Below are 26,279 nucleotides of genomic sequence, written 5' to 3' on the forward strand. Positions count from 1 at the left end.
CCCCAGAACTGAATGAAGTAGTCATTTTGATGGAAATTTATTGGGACAGAATTCCCCAAGGCCCCTCAGGCAGTTGTGTCAAGAAGGCTGATCATGCTCATCTAGGCCAGGTAACCTCTTCGATGAGCATCCCAGGGGCTGTTTGGATCACAGGCAAATCAACACACTGCTGTCTGGGCTCTGTGGTTAAGCAGGATTTATGTGAAGAACAGCCGAGCTACACAAATAACTGAAGTTTTGGCGGTCCTTCAGGACTAGAAATTTTCAGGGCTTACAGTGCCCTGTAACTGTATCAGTACCTCAGTAATACCACGAGGCCTAGATTACCTAAATAATTGAATCAAATACTGAATGTGGTATAGATATAGCAAGACTGGGAACAATGGGGAAAAGCGATGAGGGGAGGGTTACTCAGGGGCAGCGAAGGGGAGTTGCAAGGGTGGCTAAGATGGTTGAGAAATGGGAAAACGGGTAACAATGCATGGAGATAATGCGTTTGGAGCCTCATTATGTTGGTGAAAAGCACCACACCCAACAGAAGACAGAAGAGGATTTTTTGAAGGAACGTAGTTTTATTTGTGAGGTCCAAACAGACCTGTTTGACAGTGCCTGAGGCCTTGTTTGATTGATCTTGTGGTGTCTTTATGAATAATGGCAGCACCTTGTGAATACAGCTTTACACGATCTCCACATACTAGGGAAGTGCAATGCTTCCGCGGGGAGGAGGGGAGGCAGCATTTCACTTGAACTTCAGAAACTAATGAGCACGTTAGAGAGTGGAGTCACAGAGTCAGAGTCAAAGGCCTTGATCGAATAAGCTCGAGTCATGAAGCGGTACGATGATCACAGAAGCTTCCTGCAGTAAAATGCTTCTAGCTGTTGCTTAAATGTAAAAAAAAAGCTGTTGATTTTAACCAATATTAGCGTGTAGATCCTTGTGTTTTCTACCAGAGGAGTGGTCCCCAAGTATTTTCAAGACTGTCACCTGGGATTGCAGTTCCAGCCGCCCCACACGAGCCCCCAGTCCTGATTCCCCGTCCAGAACCGAAACCCGGGGCGCCACCGCAGGCACCTGCGATGCCTTCAGAGACTGCGGGGAGACCCCAGCCCCACCGGGGCGCCACCTGCGGGGGTCCTCCCGCCCCGTCCCGTCCCTAACCGAGCCTGAGGCCCCCGCTCCCCCCCGGCAGGCGCCCAGCTCGGCACCGCCCCCGGCTCCCCGCCGTGTCAGTCAGCCCGGTGCCGCCCCACATCCCGCCGGCCGTGCCCGCTCCACCTCCCCTCAGCGCCGGCGGCGAGGAGCGGCCCCGCCGCCTGCCCCCTGCCTCGTTCCCCGTTCCGAGGCCCCGCTCCCCGCCCTTTCCAGAGCGGCTCGCCGCCATCGGGCCGCGGAGCCCGGCAGGTTGCGAAGGCCGGGAGGCCTCGGGGGGAGCGGAGCGGGGCGGGGCGGGACGGGCTCGGGGCTACCGGGCCGGGGGGAGAGGCAGGAGGGAGCCGGGGGGCTGCGGGGGCTTCACGGGGGCCGGCCCCGGCCCTGGCCCTGCCCGGCCGGGCGCTGCGGCGGCGATGGGGGAGGCCGGCCCGCTGCGTGCCGCCTGCGGCCGAGCGGCCGGAGCCAGGGGGGAGCTCAGCACGGCAGGGACACCTAAAAATGTGTTTGTTTTTTTTTTTCCTCTCTGAAACTCAGCCCAGCTCTCGACAGTGCGGGGCCCGCCCGAGCCGCGCTCAGCCCCGCAGGCCGCCGGGGGACGATGACTTTCCAGTGGACGGCAGTTGCCACCTTCCTGTACGGCGAGGTAGCAGTGATCCTCGTGCTCTGCCTGCCGTTTATTTCTCCCTTGAGGTAGGAGTTTGCTGCGTGCTTCTCACCCGCTTTCCGCGTTTTTCCTTTTGGTAAACGTTCAGCTTTGCTGCAGCGTGAGCTAGTTGGGATCTGAGCGTGTTGCTTGGGTCACGAGTGCCAGGAGTTTCAGGAAACCAAAGCCTGTCTGAAGGAGCTTAACGTTTTTTTTTACACACTGTTAATTTTTCTGACCACCCCTGTGCGCTTCCCTTCCGTAAGAGGGAAGTCTTCCTGTCGATTTTGGAGCAGCCAGCGTGCAGGAAGTTTTCTGCCTCCCCTTGCTATGAACTAGGAAATGAGATGACACAGCGGCCTTTTCAAGAGCTGTTTATCAAGTCTCCAGCGTTTTGGTGTGCAGTAGGCATTGTGGGTGCAGAACTGATAAGGCACATCTGATATTTAAGCTAACCATATATGATGTGTAAGAAAAGCTTGTAAGAAATTTGTGGTCGTTTGTTCAAAAATAAATACAGGCTTCAGCTTGATGCAGAAGGTTCAGGACTACTGTAAGAAATGCCTCCATAAAAGTATATAAACTGAACAAAATAATAATACTTCTGGAACACAATATAAACATTAAGAAAAATAATTCGTTCGTGCAAATGCCCTTGGTAAGGGAAATAAACAGAAACAGAATGTGTTAGTTACTCCCATTATATGCAGAGGCCTGGCTTGTAATGTTGCCTTAAGATTGTTTCTTCTAAGTAGCTGTTCAAATTTGGTAATGCTCTTTTTATTTCTTCTGAAGAAATACAGCTAGATTCTCAACATGATGCTACAGAAACAGTTGTGATTTCTTTGCAGAATATTAGTAACTAAAAAAAAAGTTCAGAAAATTTGCCGCTGTCTCAGTGTTGTATAAAACTGATAAATGTTTTTTCTGCATCTTTAGATATATTCAGAATGAAGAATGCATACTGTAATATGTTAAGGAAAAAGAACTAAAACAAAAAATGGCAGTGTGCAGAGTTAGAATTTGACAACTTAAACCCGTGGGAGAGTCTTGAAAATGGTTGAATCCTCTGCAGCCAGTATCACAACTTAAGCATTTCAACAGCATTTTCAGCATTTCAACATAGATTGTTGAGTTTCCGTGTTTTCTTCTGTATTCTAATCAGAAGTGCAACCGTATGTAAGAAGGCAAAAGCATTGTGGGAGTTGTAATCAGATTATTAATAATAATGGCTTATGTGAGGCAACCAGTTGCAAGAGTTTCTTCAGGCTGATGACACATTAAGAGGACTGAAACAGGTTTCACTTATGACTTAAATAGGACCTGAATTGAGTCTTTGAAGCTGAAAAGCAAATTCAGCTACCAAAAATTGTTTAAACTTTAAAATCAGTGCTTTTAGTAACATACAATGGATTCATTTTATGTTTGATTTGTGGCATTCGGTTATTATTTCAAACAATAGTTTCTGAAATAATTAAATAGTTTTATCCTTTGTGATGTGGTCAATTATCTTATTAACAAAATTGCCACAGGAATCTTGTAGGGTTAAAGATTAGGTGTAGCTGTTGTGAGAGTATTGGAGGGCAGCAGTTCTGCTTTACGCATCTTGGCAAGCTGAGAGCTGGTTCTGTCACAGGGCAAAGCATGTGCAGCTAGAGAAATGTGAAACTGCTGTTCTTCAAAGTTTCGGTTTCCTCATCAGTCTAGAAACAGGTTGTTTGCATCTCTTGTGCCTGTGCGGTTTTTTGGGTAATGAACTCCTCTTCAAATTTGCTAAAAAGATTTTAAGTTCCTGGGGAACAAGTAGATTGACAATATAAAAATGCAAGTACCCAAAAAGACAGAATTGGACTGCCAGGTGATTGCAACATCTATAGTGGTGGCCAGTATTGCAATTTGGAAGGATTATATTTATGTGGCTTCTGTCACCAAAAGGCAATACAGCATTAATAAATGTTAACGTTACTTGTAGAGGGAAAAATAAGCATGAGAATATAATGTAGGTATACTTTGCAGTAAAGAGAGAGAATTTTTAGCCTTAATATAACTTAGCAGTGTAGTTGGTCTAAGATGTTTACATCAGAGAATCACTTCTTAAGTGGAGATTGGTACAAGACAGGAAGAATCACATATTTAAAGAGTTAACAAGTAGGTTTCATTTGAGTTGTAACTTGGCTTACTTTAATTAAGCTTTTTGGTTGATACAGGCTATGGATGTCTGCTAAAAAGAATTGAGATTATACCAAAAGATCTGAATGGAATTATTGTGCATACAATGCTAAAATAATAACTTTATTCTTTCTGGTGCAGAACGTTGTTGGAGGTGATGCTACTGTCTAAGTTAAGTTCATAGTAGATTGGAAACTACTTAGAGGACAAATTCTAATGGTCTCTGCAAAATGTAAATAGTCCTAACAAAATTTGGAGATGTTACCTGGTTAATTAGATGCTGACTAGCGTGCCTGCATTACATCCCTTATAGCATAAGTAGGTATTTATTTATGCAGTAGCACTGATTCTAACCTGCAGCAAAGAGAGCTGTCTGGTCTGTTGTCGTCTCTTCTGGGTTTAAATTCATTTGAGCATCCCAGATGTTCTTCATTTGTGCTGTAAGTGTGAATTCTTACAGATCTCTCCATGTAGTAATATTAAAGAGATGGTTGTTTAAAAGAAAAATAAGTGGTCGTTACCGCTTTTGCAGCACTTCCTGTCTGAAGCTATTTCATTAGCCAACAAGTTGATGCTCTTGAAAGAGGTTCTTGATAAAATATAAACGTGAGACTTGTCCTTTTATTGTCATTTGTGTGTTAGAATGTAGTAATTCCTTCTACTTTATAATTATGCAGACTCATCAGTGTAAAAGATGACCCTTCTGAAGAAAGGTCGTAGAGACAATCTTAATTCATGAAGGGTTGGTTTCGTGGGTGTTTTGGTTTGGTTTTTGTTTTTAACTTGGCAACAAGGAGTATAGTTGGGTAGAAAAATGACAGATTTTACAGTCTTCAACCCATCCTTGAATTTATCGTAGTCAGGAACAAACACGAAGTAATGCTAAAATAAAATCTAAAATAAAACACATCTGGAGAGTACCTGCTACCATATGAGAATGTTTTTGTGTTGAACCAACTGTCTTTGCCTGTATTGAGAATGAGAGGGGGGGGGAAAAAAAACCTAGCAAGTTGAATTGTTGAAAGTTATATATACCTAATCTAAATTATATTGCAGTTAAGACAGCTGTTTAGAGACCTTACTTAAGTCTCATATCAATAACAAGGCTTTCTTCTGTGAGGTTATTATGCTTTTCTTCTAGTGTTTAATTATTTTGAATAACACAATGCTATTTTACAGATGGCAGAAGATTTTTATGATTCCTCTATGGAGCAAAATAGCTGTTTTTTGGAACAAGATGTTCCTTACAATAATAGTTTTACTGATCATCTTGTTTCTTGGTAAGTGTTAAACAACTTTCTAATAAATTGAAAAAATAAGCTGGTATACGGAATTCATGGCAGTAGATAATTTGCACAGATTCTAGCCTAATGTATTTCTTTAAGAGTTCTGCAACAGAAGAGGAGAGGACACATATAGGTTTTGTGTTGGGAATCCAAATACAGTAGTAATATAGGAGTGAATGAAGAGGAAGAATGGAGTTTGGCCTCGGCTGCTGCTTGGTTTCGCTTTCTTACGCAGAAGGCTTGATTCCTGTACGTGGCAGAGCTGCTCAACCTGCAGTAGATGGCACTCTTTCTCTCAGCTGCTGTTGAAATAATGCACCAGAATACGTCAAAGCCCTGGGCTATATGAATACTTCTACTCAGCACAGATAGTAAACAGCTGTTGGCTACGCTTGTTAAAGCCTGAGGTCTCTAAAGGAGGAGTAAAGCTTAAGTGAAACTGGAGCTTGACTGATGACTGTCTGCCTGAATTCACGTAATGTCTGTCCTGATTGGTTTGTGTGGTATCTCCTTTATTTCAGAGGTGGAAATAATTCTCCCACGTGGATAGTAGGGGATTGTTTCCAGTGCCTTACAATGAAAATGCTGTTTAATTCCAAGCTGCTGCTGAGAGAAACATAAAAATGTACTGCATATATAATAAAGTCAGGCTAAATTGTAATTCTATACTTCTAATAATGAACAAAGTAGTGGAAATGCAAATAAACTTTTTATATCTATTAGAAGATCTTCAGTATCCCTAGAAGTAGATATTTCAGTAAATGGCTTGAGATTGAAAACTGGTGGATTTCTTCTACTCTCTTTGAAATCCAATTGGAAACTTTAACCAAAGCTTTCTTTGGTGATTGTCATTTATGTTAGAGGGGAGAGAGATTTGAGACAAAGTAGAGCAGCAATGAGATAATAGATTACTGCAGGTCTAGATTCTTCACAGAGCATGGGGATATGGTATTTTGTTTGGTCTTAGCCTTCACTGCATTGTTCAAAGTTTCACTTCAAATCTGTGTTACTATAGGCTTTCTATATTGATGGATGTTATAGAAATATTTTTTTTGTGATGTGGTTTAAGCATAAAAGTAGATACTACTACTGTGCTCATGTAACAAATTCCATGTGAGGTAAATGCTTCAAAAGGCATCTCTTCTTTTTTCCTTCCCTTTCCATTTTCTTATTGTTTTTCCACTGGCTGGGTTTTAATTCACATTGTCAGCAGTGACTTTTTGACACTGGTGGGTCTCCAGTAGCATTTGTAGAATGTGTTGCTTTGGCCAGGTTCCTGGTGGATGAGTGCGAATGTTGGAAATAACTGTTCAAGTGTGTTTTGGGTAATAGTTTGGCATGTCTCTGGAAATATGTTATTGCTTCAGTGGTTTATCAAGACCTGTCTTTAAAATGGATGGGTAACATAGAATCATTTAGGTTGGAAAAAATCTCTAAGATCATCTAGTCCAACTGTTAACCTAGCACTGCCAAGTCACTAACCATGTCGCTCACATGACTGATGTTACTGTTTGCACTCTGCCTGTATGCTGAGCAAAAAGTGCAAATACCTCTTTCTAGTTCTATGTCTGGTTAATCATGTGTGCATACTCACAGATATGATTAAGAACAATCTTTTTTTGTTTACAGATGCTATTAGAGAAGTTAGAAAGTACTCGGCCATTCAGGTGACTGAAAAGGTTGCAAATGTCAATACCAACGCCATTGATCATATTCATATGAAACTCTTCCGATCACAAAGAAACCTCTATATCTCAGGTTTTTCCTTATTTCTGTGGCTGTAAGTATAACGCTTTTTGAATTTCTACGTAGCAGATTTCTTACGGGAGCTATTGCACAAAATAATGCAGCTAGAAAAAAAGATCAGAAGGCTGATTTCAAGAGATTAAAAAAATTAAATGCAAGCAGATTGGCTATGAGGTAAACAAGATCAGGGGAAATAATCACTTACAAATGTTTGAATATTGGAAGGATATGTGAGCAACATGTGGAAAGCAACATGTTTGGAATGTTTGAGAAAACATTTTGCAGGAAAAGCTTCAGGGAGTACTAATTTTTTTCATTACATATATGTCCTGTTTTTTTTTGTTGTTTTATTTTGTTGGTTTTTTTTTGGAACAAGGAAAACGAATTTAAAAGGTCAAAAACTAAAGCCCTGTTAATGCCAGCTTGCAACATATTAAGATTATTTTACTGCATCCTGCTGTGTTAAGAAGCAAAACTGGAGTCTGACTTTAACCATTTCATCTAAAGCTTAAAGTTCCAGATTCTAAGGGAAGTTTCAGATATTATTTCAGATCGAGCACTTAGTGGCAGCTGGCCTGCTGTGATAGTGTGGTATCCCTTTCAAGATGTTTGAATACAGCCAGTAACACAGGGTAACAGAGAGGACAAGTTTGAACTGCTCAGTAGCAGCCAAGACTGCCTGCAAATCTTTCCGGTAGCCATGGCAACCTGCAAATCTTCACAGCTGGACAAGGAGCACGTGAACTAACTGGACAGATAACGTGAATGAATAGGAACGGGAATGGTGGTCAGAAGATTTCCTACATTTGATGGTGATGCTGACCCTCTTCTGCAGTTCTTTGAGTTGCTTGACATTCTCTGGATATGCAAGAGGAACACAGAATAAAAAAATGCCTGGAATTACAGAGACTTGTGATGAACTTGTTCTCCTTGGACTAATGTGTGGCTATCTTAGTTAATCATTACAAGGACAAGCTTAGGAGGGACGCTGTACATAAAGAAGCTTCAAGGAAAAGTTCATACAAAACTTGAGCAGGAAAAACGGAGAAAAAAAAACCCGTCATCTGTAGCCTTGTGCAAAAGTGGTAGGAATGTATCATGTTCTTCATCTTCCTGCAGAAAGGTTAAGTAAATATGCACAAATGTGTGTTTGATCTCTGCTCCAAGCGAGGAGTAGCTGGATTGTGTCCTGGACTAGAGTTAGAAGCTGGTCCCCCAGGACCGTATTCCCACTATCAGGGAAGAAAACTTGTCAGGGGGCCATAATAGATATAATTGTGGAGAAAACTTGTGCACTTGAAGAGGTCTGCCGAAGGTCTTCTGGGGGCTACAGGACTTTCACAAAGATTGAGGAGAACTAAATACTCCTACAATAATGGCTAGAGCATGACTTTTCTTAGTAGAGTAGTTTTGCATATCTGTTAAACAGATACAATGTTTATTAGAAGACAGAGGGGGAGGGAGGTATTTCTTGGGTTTCCTTGTCATATCCTACTACCGCCACCCAACCAAGTTAAGGTCACTTGTACCTGTGAATAGGTACTTGGATGTTCCTGGTTCATTCCTTGGGTCACTTTTGGTTCATTTTAGCACAGCGGCTAAGTGGAGAATCCCAAAAAAGGGGTAGATGGAAATTCCCAAGATGAGGGAGGCTGGAAGCTTGTTACTTCTGGTAATACAACAAACTCCTCCTCCATCTGTGGTCCAGCAATCGCAGACCACTGGGAACAGATGAGGAAAACAACCTCCAGTCAGGGGAGGTAACGGGGCCAGCTGAGTCTCCATCTGTCAAGTATCTGCACAGAGAAGAGGAGGGTCAGAGCTGCTACCCAAGACTGTCTTCCAGGTAGGACAGAGATGCCCGTCCACTAACATGACTTGATGTCTCTGAAGTGGAGAGACTGCCAAGGTCTGCTCGGCCCCCTGTTAACCAGTGCTGCTCATCCACTTGGGCATCTTTGGGTATGGAAAGGGACTACAAAGCTCTGGGAGCAAGGGGAAAGGACAGGAGGACTCAGGTGGAGTTCATTTCAGTTTTAGTGAGGGGGGGAAAAAGGCTGAAGTGGAGCGGATGCATCCATCGGGTTAGTGTGTGGGTGATTTTAGCGTATTGGCCTTGGCTTCTGCAATCATGGGACCTTAGAGGAAGAGGGTCTCTGATGAAGTGGGGCAGGAGTGTGAAACTGAAAATGTCTTTAAACTAGGTATGTCAGGGGAGCAACATGCTCTCAAGAGAAGTGAAGGCTTGGGGAAAAGCTGAGAAGTGTCAGAAAGTCAACACAGTGAGGAAGGCTCTCATACATCCCTTCTGAAAGCAGAACAACGGGAGGCCAATCTTCGGTGTTTGAACACAAATGTGTAAAGCACGGGAAACAAAAAAGAGGCTTTAGAAGCTTGTGCACAGTTGCAGAGTGTCCTTTGTTTGCCTGGGACAGAGTTAACTTTCGTCATAGTAGCTGGTATGGTGCTGTGTTTTGGATTTAGGAGAAAAATAACGTTGATAACACAGCAATGTTGTTGTAGAAAAGTCCTTACACTAAATCAGGGACTTCTCTGCTGCTTGTGCAGCCCTGCCAGCAAGGAGGCTGTGGGTGCAAAGCCTGAAAATGTGGAAAGGAAACATGGGCCAACTCCTAGTCAGGCAGGGGACTGAATGACAAAGGATGCAGAAGAGACTGAGGCATTGGGTATCTCATTACCAGCCTCACGTTGCCTTGCTTTTTGCTCATAACATCTGCGCTCTGGCCTCCCAGTTGTAGGAGGGTCAGCGGGAAATGTGATGTTACCCGCAGCAGGTACAGCTGGAGAGAACTTAAGCAAAGTGGACATACACAAATCTGTAGGATCCTAGAGTGAATACATGCAGAAGGATGTGCAGTATCCTAGAACAAATCTGCGCAACAGCCAGGGTTGCTGTGAAGCTGTGCTCTGTCGTCTTTGAAGGATCCTGGTGATCAGGGGAGGTTTCTGATGACTGCAAAAAGGCACGTGTCTCACCTGTCTTCAAGGAGAAGAGAACACAGACTAAGCGGCCTCACCTCGGTCCTTGGAAAGGTTGTGGAGCAAATCTTCCTTAACCTTTACGACCCTGGAAATGGCCTTATGGTGACTAGGAAAAACCATCACGTTTACTGAGCAGACATCATGCCTGATCATTCCTATTGCCTTCTGTGATGAAATGGCTGGCGATGTGGACAAAGGGCAGAGCAGTGGCTGTTGTGTGCCTTTAGCAAGGCCTGTGACAGTCTTTTTTGGTATCTTGATAGCCTAACTGGAGAGATACGGTCTGGGGAGATGGGAAAAAAAAAAAAAAAGAGGGTGGAAGATTCACTGGGTCTCCAGGCTCAAAGGATGGTGATTAGTGATGTACGTTCTAGCTGGTGTCCCTCTGGGATTGGTACTGGACCCAGTACTGTTTAATGACCTCATTAACAACTTGAATGATGAGTTAGTGTGCTCTTAGCAAGCTTGCAGACTGTTAAAGTCCAAATCAGAGTGGTTAATGTCTTGAAGGGCAGGGCTGCTGTTCAGTTGGAGCTAGACAGGCTGGAGAAATGCACTGGCAGAAACCTCGTGAAGTTCAGCGAAGGCAGGTGGCAAGTCCTGCGTCTGATAGAATGACCCCATAGAGCATACAGGCTGGGGACTAACTGGCAGGGTAAAAAGCAGCCTCACTAAAAAGGACCTGGGGGTCCTCGTGGACAGCCAATTGTTTATCGGGCTGTAATAGCAAGGGTGTAGCCAGCAGGCCAAGAGAAATGATGACTTCCCCCCGTCTGGTGCTTGTGGGACTGCAGCTGCAGGACCACGTAGGGTTTTGGCTCCCCATTGTAAAACAGACATTGACGTACTGCAGTACTGCAGAGAGGCACCAAGAATGTTGGGCACTGAACCGTGTGACATACAAGCCGGTACTGAAGGTGCTCAGCTTCAGCCTAAGAAGTGAAGTGGAAGGGGAGGCTATTGCTTTCTCCAGCTGTCTAGTTGGAAGGAGTCGAGAAGATGGAGTGAACTTTCCTCAGTGGATCCACACTGGAATATCAGGACACAACAGGCACAAACTGGAACCTGGGAACTTGTGATTAAAAGTAGTTTTCTACTGTCAAGAGTGGTCGAGCACTAGAAGAAGGACCCCGAAAGTCTGTGGAATGTCTGGCATTGGAGATGGGGGCAACTCAGCCGAACAAGGCCCTAAGCAGTCTGCTCTGCCTGCTCTGCTTTCAGCTTTCAGCTGTGATTCTGTTTTAGTAATGTTGTTTTACTGTCTTCTGGCTGCTGTATCTTGGATAAACAGTGACATAGAGTAACTTTTTTTTTTATTAAGAACAGTCAGAAGATGAGCTTTCAGTGAAAAAGCAGGTGGAAGGCTCACCTTGGGAGCTTCGAGGTCTGTTAATACACTTTCAGTTATGAAAAAACAAAGTGGATTTTCAAATTTTTTTTTTTGAAGAGCAGCTGTATAGTTATACAGCAGGAATGAATTTAATTCAGTGTTGCTTTGGCTTTTCCTTGATTCAGTAACATACCATTTTGAAAGGCTCCAAGATGGATAAATAATGGAAGTAGTGATGCGAAGAAGCAATCACTAGTTCAAGTCAAGGAAGGTATTTGCAAAGCTTAGGTTTGAGATGCCACATGAGTGCTGACGTTCGTGTATGTTCTGATTTATACTGTACTGACAGAGTACTTTGAGAGTTAATAGGAGGGTTAATAAAATATTGCTAATTTTATTATGGTAAGGCCTTTTGGGGGGGGGTATTGTTTGCTGTCCTTGTTTTTAATCATGCTCGTTACTATAACCTATTGCTTGTGTGTTGTATTCAGAGATCCATCATATTTAAAACAGAAAGTTACGTAAGAGTATTTTGGCCTTTATGCAAAGAGGTGTCTAACCCCCTAATGGCTGCGGATTTGGGGAGGAGGGGCGGGTTACCTTTTCAAGTAAAAAACAGATTTTTGTTGGATGAAAATACATTTTCAGTCTCTTACTCTGCTATTACTTGTCATCATGGAGTCTGGATGTTTCCCTTGAGGTGCTTTGTGTCTTCATTTTCACATCTAATGTTGAAAGACAGATAAAAAGGGTTGGTTTTGTGTGTTGTTTTTGTTTTTTTGTTTTTAATTTGTGCTGTGAATTACTGTGCTGTTCACTGTGTTTCTTCACCAGTGTATTGAGACGTACTATTACCCTTCTTACTCAGTTGGCAAAAAGCATGGCATCTCATGCGGCTCTGGAAACACAAGTAAACGACGCTACAGAAGCAGCCAAAAAATACGTGGCTGAGAATGAGAGGCTGCAGGAGGTATCTTTTTACCATTTTTCATTTTCTTACGCAGAAAGTAGTTAGTACAAAAACAATCTGGAGATAAATTCAGTAGAAAACTTTGTTCTTTTTCTGGTGGAAAAAGGAAGAATAATTTTCTCACCATGCGTAATTCAGAATACTGAATACAAATTTCAGGAGCATTTTATTAACAAAGGAAACTAAAGCAGTACAAGTACATGGAGGAAGTTCTGTCTTTCTGGGACAAATTTTGTCAAATATTAATAAATTCTTAAAATATCTGTTTGAATTTAATCTTAGTAAAGTAGAGGGAGACACTAATTTTATTCTTCTTACACTAAACAGCTGGCTGTTTGGGTCAGGGCTACAGCGGTCCAGTACGGAGAAACCTACAATACAGCTGTGCTGATGTTGGCTGTCTCTTCTAAGCAGGACTTGCTCTGGTCCTGAGATGTCTTTTTCTAACTTGTAAAATTGGTCTTTTGTATTTATTGTATTTTGTACTCTTGTATGTATTTTTATGGTGGATCAGCCTACTCCCTAGTACCTTCCTTTCTCAGTAAGGCACTGCTGTAATATTAATGAGGGTAGTACCAAACATTTCTTACCTAAAAGAACCACCATCAGTGGACCAAAACCATGTTATTTTTGGAGAAGAGTGGATAAAATTAAGCTATTATGCAGGAAGGGAAATAACAAAGGTCTGGATGGACGAAATCTTTTCTTGTTGGTGGTTACTTTGACTTCTGTTGGAAGAGAATGAACCAGAAGCCAAGCTGCATATCCAGCATATGAAGGCTTTTGCAGCACTCTTCAATACAGTGCATTGTCAAAATAAAACTCACTGTAGGTGTGTGCCGGTTTCCTTCCAGTCTGTCTGGAGCAGTGTCCGTGGTTACCAGCACCATTTTTTTGCCTTTTTTTTTTGTAGTAAGTTTCCAGACAAAGGGAACAAACTCTGGGCAAAAAGTACTACAGGGGCTTTTAAAAAATAAATAAATAAATAAATGCAGGTATTTGAAAGGTATGATGAAATGAGGATCACTAAGGTGTGTGTTACCTATTTCCCAAGTATGAAATGATCCCAAAATCTTGAGAGTCTGGTATTTTGACAAAATAATCCAGACTTCCACCCATAGCCTTGGAGCTTGTCTCTTTGCTGCATCCTGCTATGCTTTTTCCTCTCTGTCCTGCTGGGATTTGGCCAAAAGTCCTCCTTTTGTTCGGCATTCACCCTTAAGCGTGTGTTTCCCAAGCAACACATTCTCTTAGCTGCTTGTAAGTGATAGCCAGCAACTGGAAGCTGCATTCCTGTCTGTTTCTATTTGTATTTTTGATTTTATGATTTGCAAAAGCAATGGTAACCACAGTTACAATCAGCATGCTGTAGCTAGGTCTCCTTTGTGCTGAAAATGCAAAATGTTCAGAATCTTTGTTTTATAACCTCATAGAGATACTATGGCTTAGGTTCCTCTGAGGCTTGGCCCCCTGCATTTGCGTTCATAATACAAATGTGATTCATTCTGCTGTCAGAGAGGTAAAAGCAATAGTACACAGGGCACTCTGGCTGTAAGTATAAATCCTGTAAGTTTACTCCAGTGTTTTGCACTGTCTCCTGTTCAAAGGTTCTACAGTGCACTGGACGTAAGACAAAAGTTTATAGAAATAACTGTATTAATAGAAAGAGCTGAGAAAGTAAAGGCGATGTGAGGCCCCTCTAGCTTTATTTCATAACAAATTGGCTATGGTTTTGTTACCAGTAGTGAAATAGAATCTCTGCGCTATGGTTACAGTGCATCTGAAAACTTCTCTTCTGCTCCCTTCTTTGGATTGTTTAACAGTTTTTGTAAACTGTTCTTTTTCTTCCTGAAGTAATCTCTCCCCTCTGTTCCTCCTCGTTCCCAGTAAGCTCCCATACCGTGAGTTCACCTAACAGCTGTTCATCTCAGTTCTTTTCTTTTTCCCCTGAAGCATTTAGCACTATTTTTGCCTTTGTCACAACAGAGACACTGCTTGGTTGGCTCCTAGAAGTTATATGAGGAAAGGGTCTAATTATGGAGTCTAATCCTTAACATATGATACTTTAAGACAATTGCTACTGATGACTTAATGATAAGAGCATGCATAAGTATAGCAGTGCCAACATTTTCAGGGTATGGGGAGTATACTGCTCTTGTGTCCAGTGCGTACAGGGCTACTCTTGAATCCTTTCTTAGTTTTTACTTGAATTTCAGCGGAAATCTATTCGGGATATTGAGGTATTCTGAAGATTAAAGAGGTAGCTATGAACCTAAAATGAGGGATTTGTGACATCTAAATCAGGATAACTTAATTATTAGAAAAAAAGTTGCATATAAACATCACACGAAGTCTCAGTATATGTCTTTTTGAAAAGCCTTTTATAACCTAAACAGTTGTGGGCTTGATACAGAGATGCCAGGTCCTGTTATGTGGAAGGTAATGCCACATATACACATACATATACAACAGGACTTGATATCAACTTATAAAAATGAGCAATTTATTATTTTTTTTTTTAATTTTTATCCCTGGAACAACTGAGTATCTGCCTGTGTTGTACTGGCATTTTATAAAACTTGTCACCTTGCAAAGTCAAGGCTGATATTCTCTGGTAGTTTGGCATTAATATTCAACTAATTTAACCAGAACTAATTGTAGAATCTATGGTTTTTAATAGACCTTGAATGAACGAAGAAGCAATGGAAATAAAGAGTCAGCAAAAGTAATTAATGAAAAATTGAAGAAGGAAATTGAACACTTGAAATCAGAGTTACAGAAGACATCAAATGGTAAATATTGGTTAGGACTTGTTTGTAATTATGAAAAAGATTGTTTCAACACTGGAAGTCAAAATTTTATTCTAAATGTAGCATTAACTACAGTTTACAGGAACTCTTGGTTTGGGGTTTCTTTACATTTGACTAGGAACAGGAACAATGTCATCACCATGGCTAGTTCTTAGCAAATGTTTTTGTTACAAAAATGTGTATGGTGTAATTTGAACACCCTTAGTTAAATGGTAATCATTAACAAATCAAACTGATATGTTTAAGTGGTGTTGAGTTGATTTGTTCAGTGGTGACATTTGGAAGATATGGAATCAGTTGCAGGTTGCTGTAGGCATCAGACTGATCTCCTGTGTTATGTATAGCAGCCAGTATCAATGTATAAAATGGGGACGAATGTGGTTAAGTCTGTGTCCAAAGGCTGCTTGCGTTTGGACAACGCTCTCAGACATGTGGTCTGACTTTTTTGGGTGGTCCTTTGGGGACCCAGGAGTTGGACTTGATCCTTGTGGGTCCCTTCCAACTAGTGATATTCTGTGATTTTCAGTTTGGTTTTTTTTTTTAGTATGAAGTGTTAGGTCAGGTAGCAGGTAAGTCTTTGACTAGTATTCTAAATGTATGTATCTCTTGCAACAGAAGTGACTGCGCTGTTTTTTTAATCCCTTTTTAGCCTGCAAGGAAACATTCCTTGCAATTTATAGCATGACACCTGTCAGCAGCTTCCGTGTTTAAGGTTTAGCTTGTCAAAACTGCTTTCTTGGCAATCTGTGTTGAGATAGGACAGAACCAAACAGGTAAAATCTGCTCTATTTGGATCTGCCAAGGTGTGTGATGCTTACAAACAACACCTACTCATCTGAAATTAATGTTTTTAAGATAACACTATCTGTGACCTTGTAAGCATTAATCAGATGTTCAGACTGTTACGAAACAGATTTTTGTGGTACCAGATAGCATGTTTTCATCAAAACATAGTACTGCTTTCATATTGCAGGGCACTGCTACAAAGCTTCAAAAATAGCAACACCAAATATTTCATGAAATCATTTTTCGTTGTCCACTGGGAAGACAAACAAGAACAGCTGTTTTCAGCTGGGCTTGAAGCAACACGAATCTTTAAACAGAGGGTCTCATTAATTCGCATTCCCAGGCAGGTTTGATTGTGGTTTTTCCCTCTCCTGCTGTTTTCTTAAAGAAATGAAGGAAAGCTGCCTTTGAAGTGACAAGATCAATGAAAAACATAAATGCATATGTTTTATTTAAACTAACTGGTGGTATGTGACACTAATAAAATGTAAGCTTTTCAGTCAGGAGTGCTAGAGGGAGCTAAGGAATAAATAGATTTACCACATGCTGTTTCAGCTGCATTCTCCATGCAGGCTGTTGTCCGCTAGAAAGATGTATAAATTAAGGCATGCTTGAGACTTTTTGTTGGGGGGGGAAAAAGTGGGGGAGAGGATTTCTTTAAGGAATGAATCAGGAAATATAGCCCTCCTCCTGATGCCACCCCCCTCGTTGCCAAAACATCAAACAGAAAAACCCATGATTGTGTTAATTACCATCATCAGCTAAATGGTGTTGAGGTACGTCTATCTTTTTTTTTGGTAAGTATTCTTATACCTTATTTTGAGCAAACTGACAGCCAACAAGCTGTGGAAGTACTTGATACCAAGCACATCTGTAGACAACTTCAATATGGAGTGTTAAGAGTTTGCACGTGAATTGAACTTGCTGTTTCTTTTGAAACTTCTGCAACTGAGCAGGTAAATACTGAGTTTCATGCTCACTAAGTGTGAGAAATGAATTACATAAAATCAAAGCTGGGATTGTTAGAGGTAAAACAAGCTTGTCAATTTTTTGCATGCCATTGAGCATGACTAAAATGGATCCTTTCCTTTGTGTCCACAAAGTCCAGTCCCTGAAGTTTTGGGGACACTTGAGGGGGAGGGGATTAAGAGTGTAGGTAATGCAACCTGGATATGAAACAAAGCAAAACTAATATAAAAAAATAAGTTTCCCGTTTTTTTTTCCTGCTATGTCAGTAAGAATTAGAAATTTGTGATTTTATTTTTTTCTGGTTGGTTGGTCGTTGCCCTGCTTGAATTGGAAAAACAAATGCAGTCTTTTTCACCAAGTACTTTCGAATATCCACTGGTCTGGTACATTTGTAAACCTACCTACACAGGGTGTGAGGGTGATATATTATGTTGTAGTAGGCTACATGTCAGAAGGTTTGGTACCTCAATAGAGCAATGCTTAGGAATCATCCTAAGCATGTCTGCTTTGCATTTCAATAACTCAGTTTAGTATCAGAGCAGTGCTGTGACTTCAGGGGAGTGGTAAATTTTCTTTAACATTTTGAAATGCTCTTTACAACTTCTGGCAGAGAAAATGCTGTGTGTCTCCTCTTCCTGAAATTCTGACTGAAATTTCAGTGTATACAGTGACTACTGCAAACATTCAGGAGACTCATCGCTAGTTCTTCAGCTTTCTACCTTTTACAGAAAATGCAACCTACCGTATATTTTTGTTCAATTAACCATAAGTGAAATCCTAAGAAGATATTTTGCCACTTACTGTGCTCTAGACAGGTAGAGATGAACAAGTAGAAGTACAAGACAAAGAGACTGAGTAGAGAAATTATTAAAATCTGAAGAATGGTTGGAAGCAAGTGGCAAAGATTTCAGCCAAATTTGTTTTCCTTTCAGACTTGACCTTCCTATCCCTGCTGAGGCCCTCTTTCTCTTTATTGAGGATGTGAAGGAAAAGGGGCTAGTTCTTCACTCCTTTATTGCAGACCCACATACTGGGGACTTTATAGGCACCCAGCAGTGTGGCTAGCACTTTCGGAGCGTAAATCCATTTTTAGCATACCTGGACATGTAATAACACGACTTTTTTAAAAACCCTCTGAGATGGTATTTTATTGATACACTTGTCAGTTAAGGAAAATGTCTCACTATCTAAAATAAGTATGAGTAATCTTAGGAGCAGGCAATGCAGAGGTGAGCGTGCTTTTCCTGATGCACGTTTAGATGCATTTCTAACAAAATGTTGACTGAGATAATTAAAGGCTCTCTGTGGCTGCCAGTATCAGACCTATGGGATTTTTGTGGGGAAAGAAGAGGTAGTACGATATTGGGCAGTGTTAGGCAACTGCCATGCAAATTCACAACTGTTTTTTTGATCTGTGAAATGTGGCATTGCTGCAATGTTCATTTATCCAAAATGCTAATTGTGACAAGTATAATAGATGTAAGTAGTGGTATGTTACTTTGTTTCATTTTGATGGCTTTGAAAATTATCCAAAAATCTACCCCAACACAAACCATCTGCAGCTGGAGATGAGGTCGGAGTCAAAGGACGTTTGGTGAAGCAGCCATCCTCGGGTTGAGGGCAGGACTGGGACTTCCAGCGCATTAAATTTGTTTTCTCGCTCACAGATCCTGCGCTGTGGAAATGCTGTTGTGTGAAATCCCTCTTTGTAACTATGGGACCTTCAGGGCAGGAGGGAGACTTCCGCACGGCTGTACTATTCCACTTTCTGCTATCTCGGGTCATCTTTTTGGTGACGCTGTCCTGGTGTATGGTGGAGGCTCCAGCTTTATTTACACAACAGAAATTTATACAGAACAGCTAGTATCGGTCGAGTCTTGTAAGAGAACAGGCTGGCGTTCCTGGTGGACTCCTGGCCAGCTTGTTGACCCCTTCCTTACTGTTCTAACAGTGTCTCATAGCAAATGATGTGCACCTAAAGCTTCTACCTCTGGCTAATGGAGCACAGTGGACGTTGTTGTCCCCAGCACCTGCGTACAGTTGTTGAGCTGTGGCTTCATGGCATCTTTGAGCTGAGACTGTGGTGCCACATGGAGAAGAAATGCAAAGATAACGTGTCTATGTCTCTGCTGTTAGGATTTCACTCTTTGTACTAACTTATCAAAGGAACTTTGGTGCCTTTGAACTTCAGTTTGACTTTTCCCTGAAAATACCCTTTCTTTATATGTATTTTTATCCTAGACATACAATGAGGGCAGGAGAAAATTCTGGTGAAACCTCTGTGCATCCTTCAGTGAGGTTTGTGTGCTGTACAGAATGTGTAACAAGGGTGGGTTTTGTTTCATGGTTGCACAGCTCTGTAGGAGACAGGAGTAAAGAGAACAGCAAGACGTGGGGAGGGCTGGTTTAGAAATAGTTTTTAAACTGTTGACTGTTCTAGAAAGCGTGCATGTACAGATATACGGCTTTCCCCTAAACACTAAGATTACTGGGTGTTGGAAAGATAGAAGTGATTACCAGAGACCTTGTGAATACATTTCCTAGAACTGTTGCCACCAGTGAGAATTCAGCTGGGCTTTTGTGCTGCTAGGCAGGCTAGTGACACACATATGAAAACCGTATTGACGTTGAGCTCTGCTGAAACACTCCAGTTCTTAAAATCAAACAAACAAAGTATCACCCTTTATCAGCTTTCTTTTGTAAGCTGGGAATAGGAGGCATGAGACAGGGGAATGAATTGACTATGGTCTCGTGTTATTGAGCCAGTGACAGGGGGAGGTTTAGAAACCAAAGTCCATCTTTCTTAACCTTTTTAACTGAGATCATAACCGTGGTGGGAGCCGTTGCACAATGTCACATGCAAGAAAAGCTTATATTCATTTTTTGTTGTCTCAGAGGGTTGGTACTACATATAGCAAGCGTGGTTTTGTTTATACAAGGGCATTTACATCATCTGCTGTAATGTCACTTTGTAGTGATGTTACATTTGAGGTTGTCAGAGGTACTTGAAATCACTTGGTGTAATTTTTTTGGCTCTGCCTTCTCTCATTTTGTGTTTATCTGATCATTATATCTTCAAGAGAGAATTCAGAATTGATTTGGAACTACTTGACTGGAGCTGTGTTCCCAAAGATTTCTTGACAAATCCTGTCTCATCTGTACCTAAATTCTGAAATGTGTCTAGCTCTTCCTCAACATGAATGTTCTCAAAAGAGAGAGATCTTCTGTAGTCTTAAACTACTCCAAATCATTTGAGTTTTTGGCTTGTATTGCGAGCAACACTAATTTTAAATTCCAGACCATGCCAAATTTCCTTAGTGGTGAGCACTGTAAGTCAAGTAGTTCAGTCAGACCAGGACTAGTGGCTGTGCAGGAGAAGGCCTGAAGAAGGGGCTGCTTCTGTTGCTGTTGTTTCATTTTATTCTACTCTTTTTGTTTCTCCATACTTCTTAAAATTAGAAGGTAACAGAAATAGTGCAGCTACTGGGCTGTAGGACTGGACTTCAGAGGAATCTGATCTCTAAGTAAACTCTTTATCCTGGAACAAGATACAAAGAATGTGGTAAGGGAAGGACAAGTCCTCTATCTTTCCCTGACTGTACATGTTGTATCATTTTATGGACCTCCAGTCACACGTTTAAGTGTAACAGGATAGTTTTCCATAAATGTCTTCTGTTATTAAACTGCCATAAGGATTTTTTTCAATTTCTTCAAAGGGAAAGGGAAATAATGGAAAAAGATGTTCTACCTTTCACAGTATTGAGGCTGCACTCAGCACAAGAAGGACCTGAACGATATTAGAACGAGCCCAGAGGAGACCCAGAAGGATGATCAAGGGGCTGAAGCCCCTCTCCTATGAAGACAGGTTGAGGGAGTTGGGGTTGTTCAGCATGGAGAAGAGAAGGCTCTGGGAGAGACCATAGAGCATCCTTCCAGTGCCTAAAGGGGGCCTACAGGAAAGCTGTGGGGAGGGACTCTGTACGACATGCAGAATTGGCTTTAAACTAAAAAGGGGAGACTTAGATTAGACATTAGGAAGAATTCTTTCAGAATTGAGTTTTAAGCCTCAGAAACCCATGGGGTTTTTTTGGCATTACAAATAGCAGGCATTCAATTTCCACTTAAAGCAAGAAATTCTTTACTGTGAGGGTGGTGAGGCCCTGGCACAAGCTGCCCAGAGAAGCTGTGGCTGCCCCATCCCTGGAGGTGTTCAAGGCCAGGCTGGATGGGGCTTTGGGCAGCCTGGTCTGGTGGGAGGTGTCCCTGCCCATGGCAGGGGGTTGGAACTGGACGGTCTCTAAGGTCCCTTCCAACCCAAAGTAGTCTGTGCATTCCAGTTCTGGAACTTAATGACTTTTTTTCTAATTAGCTGCATTAACATAGAAGCAGTGTCTCTCACCTCATGCCTGCTCAGTCATTTACTTGGTAGGAACAATCAGCTCTTGGGTTTTGCTTGCCGCCAGTCCAGCTGCTCTGTCTCCTTTGAGGCTAAACAACAGGCCAGATGGAAGCTGGAAGCAATAACCGACTGTGTTGTGTACAAGAACTATTTTCTGGTTTATGCTGGGGCAGTGTTCGTTTGATGCGATCCATATGACAAACAATATACCTGTACAATTGATTTGGCTGTAGGGCAGTGTTCGTGTCATGGCAAAACAGTTGAGCAGTGACGTCTGGAGAGGCTCTGTTGCTTGACAAGAAGACATCCAGAGAAGCTGGCATGCTGCAGAATTCATGTGGTCAAAAATGTGACACTTTTTTTTTTTTTGTGTGGCCCCAGCAGGAGCAAGGCCGATTTTTCTAATCCGCAGCCAAGGCAGGTGGAAAGGACAATCTGCTCTTTGCTTTTTCCCCTTCTGGGGTTAGGTGAGGTGTTCCTGTCACGCATCTGTTTTGGTCAAAACATCGAAACAGTGCGCTGGCTTGTTTGCTTTCTTGATTTGCAGATACCTTCAGATACTTTGTTCAAGTTTTAAAGATACAGTTGTTTTCAGATGCCCCTAATGTACTGTGCTGCTGCTTGTAAACAGCTGAATAGCGTTAGATCAATTAGGACTTCTTCAGAAATACAGTACTTTTATGGCAGTTAACTGGAAAACTGGCAGATTTAGCAGAGGTGAAATGGCATATGGATGTGAATTTTGCCTACAGCTTAATCCGAGGCTTGTCAAATTGTCACTGCTTTACAGTGATTTCCAAACTTCACTATCCATATTTTAAACAGTAGCAAGAGTAGAGAGAGGATCAGAAAGAGTAAATGCAGTGGGGTTTTACTTGCCAGACATGGGGAAATCGTGGTTATCCAAATACCAAGACTTTCAGAAAAAGATGTTTGCACTGATGCTGTCAAGATTGCATTGAAAAGATAACTCTGCAAAGTGAAGTGAAAGAAAGAATGGAAAGGTACAGAATGAATTTTTGACCGCCATGGAGTCAATAGGCTTAAATGTAATTAACTTCAGTAGATCAGAATTTCAGGCAAGTTAAAAGTCATATTACTGGAAAAACACTTAAAGGTTTTTAAAATGAGATTTTTTTCAAAATTATTTTGAATCTAAACATCCAAATTAATTAAAAACAGGGAATGAGGAGGGAATTTTCCTCTGTGCATGCAGGAAAGTTTTCAAGATCTGTGTCCTGATGTCCCAGGAAGTAGGGATCAGGAGTAAGCTCCCAAAGTGAAATACGGTTCAGACGAGAGTGCTTGTAGCTAGGTGCTTAACAGAAAGCACATCTAGCTCCTCAGCTTTTGAGAGCAGGCTCTCAAAACCTTTTTGAGAGCAGGCTCTCAAAAGTGCTGCAGTTCTTGAGTGTCTGGGAGGTCTCTGGGAAAGAGCAGTCTGCCTCAGGCAGCTCACAAAGGATCATCCACATTGTTGGAACAAGGAAAATAGCCATATTTAAAAGCACAGATCTCAATGGTACAAATAGAAAGAAACATCTGCTATGTGAGGCAGCCCTATAGGTCATTAGCAATGTTCCTTTGCATGAGTAAATCAAGTTTTTGGATATGCCTGTGCTGTTACAGCAGAAAAATTTATACAGATATGTGGGATACTTATAGCATAGGTATGTAATGATGTCTAAGTGACCTTACTGAATGCTCACGTAACAGTTCAGGAGTAATGATTTTATGAAACTTTATGCTGATTTACCCTGCATTGTAAATTAGTCCCTGTGGATTCCTGGTACTTCGTACTGCAGCATAGACCTGCTATGTATACTTGTTCTTGGTTTATTACTGCTGAAGTAGGGAGTAGAAAAATAAGTACTTTTTCCTCACAGGAAAAGCCTGTTTTGGTTGTCTGTCCCACCACCACCGTTTTTGCCTTCTCATCCATAAAGCAACAGTTCTAGTGAATGAACTCATGCGTGGTAAAACAGATGATAGGGCAAAAAGGGGGTCAGTGCTCCTGTAATAATGTATTATATCCCTATATCCCTCCTATCCCCATTTGATAGACAGCCTCGGTTACTTTGCTAAAATCCTGTGCAGTGTTTGAATACTGTCTTCCTTTTAAGATGTCTGACAGTTTTGCTCTGGGGGTTTTAGAGTTTTATTTTTTTCTGGAGTTGTCTCCTGCAATATGACAGAAGACTGTAGTCTCACTCATTTCTTACCTCAGTCAAAAGTTTACTGGTCTTGCCCTTGCTTTACATATAACGCTTTCCTGTTCCTTGTGTTGCTGTTCTTGAATACAAGTCATTCCCTTCCCTGTCCTCCTTGTCTCTTTCTGTGTCCATCTGTGATGCTCCATTTTACATTTCAGCTTTTTGTGAGAAAGGGCCGTCGAGTGCAATGGAGCCCTAATATATAAGCAGGGCTCTGAGGAACTGCAGGAATACAAGTAATAACACAAATTCTGATTTTTTTACAGCTCTTTTCAAGGCAAATAATGAAGTGACAGCTGTTAAAAAGCAGTCTGAAGGCCTTAAAAGAGAATATGACCGTCTGATGAAAGAACATGAACGGCTTCAGGTAGGTGGTTCTGGCTCACTGTATGAACGCAACATTCTGAAATTGTACCAGCAAAAATCTGCTTGTTAGGTGTTTATGATGCGTTTATGATGTTTATGACCAAAATCTTTAGTACAGCATAAAGTTACAATGGGCAGCACTCCTTAAACTTCATCAAAATAGTAAAACTTTGTCTTGTAAGAACTGGATGGCAAAGCTATTAGCATTTTCTTCTTTGCTCTTCAAGTCATCAGCAGACACCATTTGGCTGTCGCTTGGGAGTTAAGAATCAGATCAAACAGAAGCTTCTGAGAAAATGATAGCAATAGTGTGTGTGGTATATACATAGCTCATAGGTGCCATTTTATTTTGTTTGCTCTCTAAACATGCTTTTGCAACACTAGGTTATAAATGTTGCAATACTGTTAATATGCAAGAAGGAAAAAAAAAATGCCTAGGCTAAAAACAGGCTAGTATAAAAATTCAACTGAAGTACGGAATACAAAAAAACATAAACTAAAGCAGAATTAGCAGTTTGATTGGGTTTGCATATGTGCATAGCTAGAATACTCATACTATGTACAGTAATTACTTGTGGTAAAACTGGGAGCCCTGCTTGTTCTTTTCGTCTGAGAGGTGATTGTATGTTGCATGCCGAACATCTGCCTCAGCCTGTCAGTTTTGATTGAAATCTGTCAGTAAACATGAATGTTAGTCTGTTTACAAGTAGTGGCCTTGGGATAAAATACATCAATAATGTTAACATTCTGGTGACAACTTCTCAAGAAGGGCAGTTTGGCTGTGTATTAAAAAACAAACAAAAAAGGCAAATCTGAGGTGGTTATCATCTTGCGGTGTGTAAAGCTGTGTACTGATTTCCTGACCTCACCCTGTCCTTCTGTAGAGACCGTTCAGTTGGCCTCTGTGTTCTGAAGTTGAGACCACCATCTGTGTCCTGTCTTTGTGCTTCCTAGTGCAATGAGCCACAGTAGTGCTGCTGCATTGCCAATGGCCTTGTAGTCTGTGATACACATCCTCAAGTTTTTTTCCATTTACCTCTGACTGAAAGTACAGAAGGTACTGAGCGCCCAGCACACGCAACTGGTTTATCCCTAGGAGTTGTTAGAAGAAAGCACTTTCTGCTTAGTTTGCTGCACAGTTCAACTATAACCCAGAGAGCAGTAGGCTGCATGGCTGTTAATGTATTAGGATCTGAAGCACATGTGTTATGTGGGAAGTATTGATGGGACTGCAGCTTTTTGGAGTGAACAAACAGGTTCAGTACAAGGGGGTAAAATGGGGCATCTGGAGTCAACAGTTCCTGATTTTGCCAACATAAAACATAATTTTTAATCTCTTTGTTTTCAGGACAGTTCAAGCGAAGCAGAAGACAAGAAAGACCTGTAAGTGTGTCTAAGGCGGATGGATGGCATTGGTACAATTGCTTCAGTGTGAAAAGCCTCGCACTGTTTAGGCTCCTGATGCGTATCTGAAACAAAACTTGATTTTTCTGAAAAGCACATGCACTGCAGGTCATGATTCAGATTCCGCTAATATATCTTGGTTGCCAATATATTCTGTGTTTGAAATAAAAACGTTAAGTGGCTTACCAGATTTCCCCTGGAGTTTGTCACTGCTCTTGTGAGAAAAAAACATGATAATCTTTCAATTCCATCTGGAGCAACTGGTCTCCAAGCTTACACCTTTCAAAATGGTAAAAGATTGTGCACCATTTGCTTGTAGAATTTGAGTGAGATTGTATATCATGCTAAACCTTAAAAACACAGTTACCTAAAAAAGAAAAAGTCTCTTGTGACACCTATTTGGAGTCTTCAAAAATTCATTTAGCAGTGGGTTGTACAAGCTTTTCATCAATCCTTCCACTTCAGTGGAAAACTGAATGACAATCAATCTAAAGAAAATAACTAAATAAAACTGTATTTCTAAATCCGTCTCACTAGCTTGTGACTTTCACTTAGCCACATGGATGAATGTATTTTAACAAATAATATTTTGCATGCCTCTGGCTTCTTTTTCTTTAATATACTGGGTTCTGCCAGTTTTCATAACCTATTTTTTAGTTGGTTGTTATTAACATTCTGAACTTTTACACTGTTTACATCCATTTACTCAGTACATGCCACCTAACTGCTCTTGCCTTGCTAGGTAAACATTGTTTTATTTTTTTGTGGATACAATACCTCGAATAAATGTGCACTGTTTTGCATAAGCTCTTTTTGGCATTCTGACAGTTGTTTTGAGTTTTTTTTTGTTAGTTGGTTCCAATTTGTATTTGAAAGTTGGATATGTTTCTTATATTAAAGGGATTGTTTAAGTTCATGAGTTTGAGTTTATTCATGTAAATCTTACCCAATCTTATCAGAGTTACGAAGTGTGTACACAAAGAACAAAATACACTTCTAACTTGGTGATACTCCTGGAAGTACAGCCTTCTT

General features: G+C 41.3%; 1 protein-coding gene across 2 annotated transcripts; it reads left to right on the forward strand.

Annotated features, from left to right (window-relative positions):
* The first annotated feature begins 1,254 nt into the window (after window positions 1–1,254).
* Window positions 1,255–26,161, forward strand: BCAP29 (B cell receptor associated protein 29). 2 transcript variants are annotated; one of them, XM_083851295.1, is made up of 8 exons: window positions 1,255–1,402; window positions 1,688–1,843; window positions 5,145–5,245; window positions 6,881–7,031; window positions 12,165–12,300; window positions 14,981–15,092; window positions 23,744–23,844; window positions 25,192–26,161. In XM_083851295.1, exons 2-8 carry the CDS (start codon window positions 1,752–1,754, stop codon window positions 25,228–25,230), a joined length of 732 nt encoding a protein of 243 aa, XP_083707421.1. In that variant the 5' UTR covers window positions 1,255–1,402; window positions 1,688–1,751; the 3' UTR covers window positions 25,231–26,161. The 2 variants fall into 2 exon arrangements, with proteins under 2 accessions (XP_083707421.1, XP_083707422.1); XM_083851296.1 differs by having other exon boundaries at window positions 1,255–1,398.
* Window positions 26,162–26,279: the final 118 nt, after the last annotated feature.

The sequence above is a fragment of the Anser anser genome (genome assembly GCF_964211835.1).
Source record: "Anser anser genome assembly, chromosome: 1".
In the NCBI taxonomy this organism is placed as follows: domain Eukaryota; kingdom Metazoa; phylum Chordata; class Aves; order Anseriformes; family Anatidae; genus Anser; species Anser anser.

Coding starts and splice junctions, on each gene's coding strand:
- BCAP29 (XM_083851295.1), top strand. CDS start 1,752: ATGACTTTCCAGTGGACGGCAGTTGCCACCTTCCTGTACGGCGAGGTA. Junction 5,246..6,880: donor ACTGATCATCTTGTTTCTTG/GTAAGTGTTAAA, acceptor TTTTGTTTACAG/ATGCTATTAGAGAAGTTAGA. Junction 7,032..12,164: donor TTTTCCTTATTTCTGTGGCT/GTAAGTATAACG, acceptor TTTCTTCACCAG/TGTATTGAGACGTACTATTA.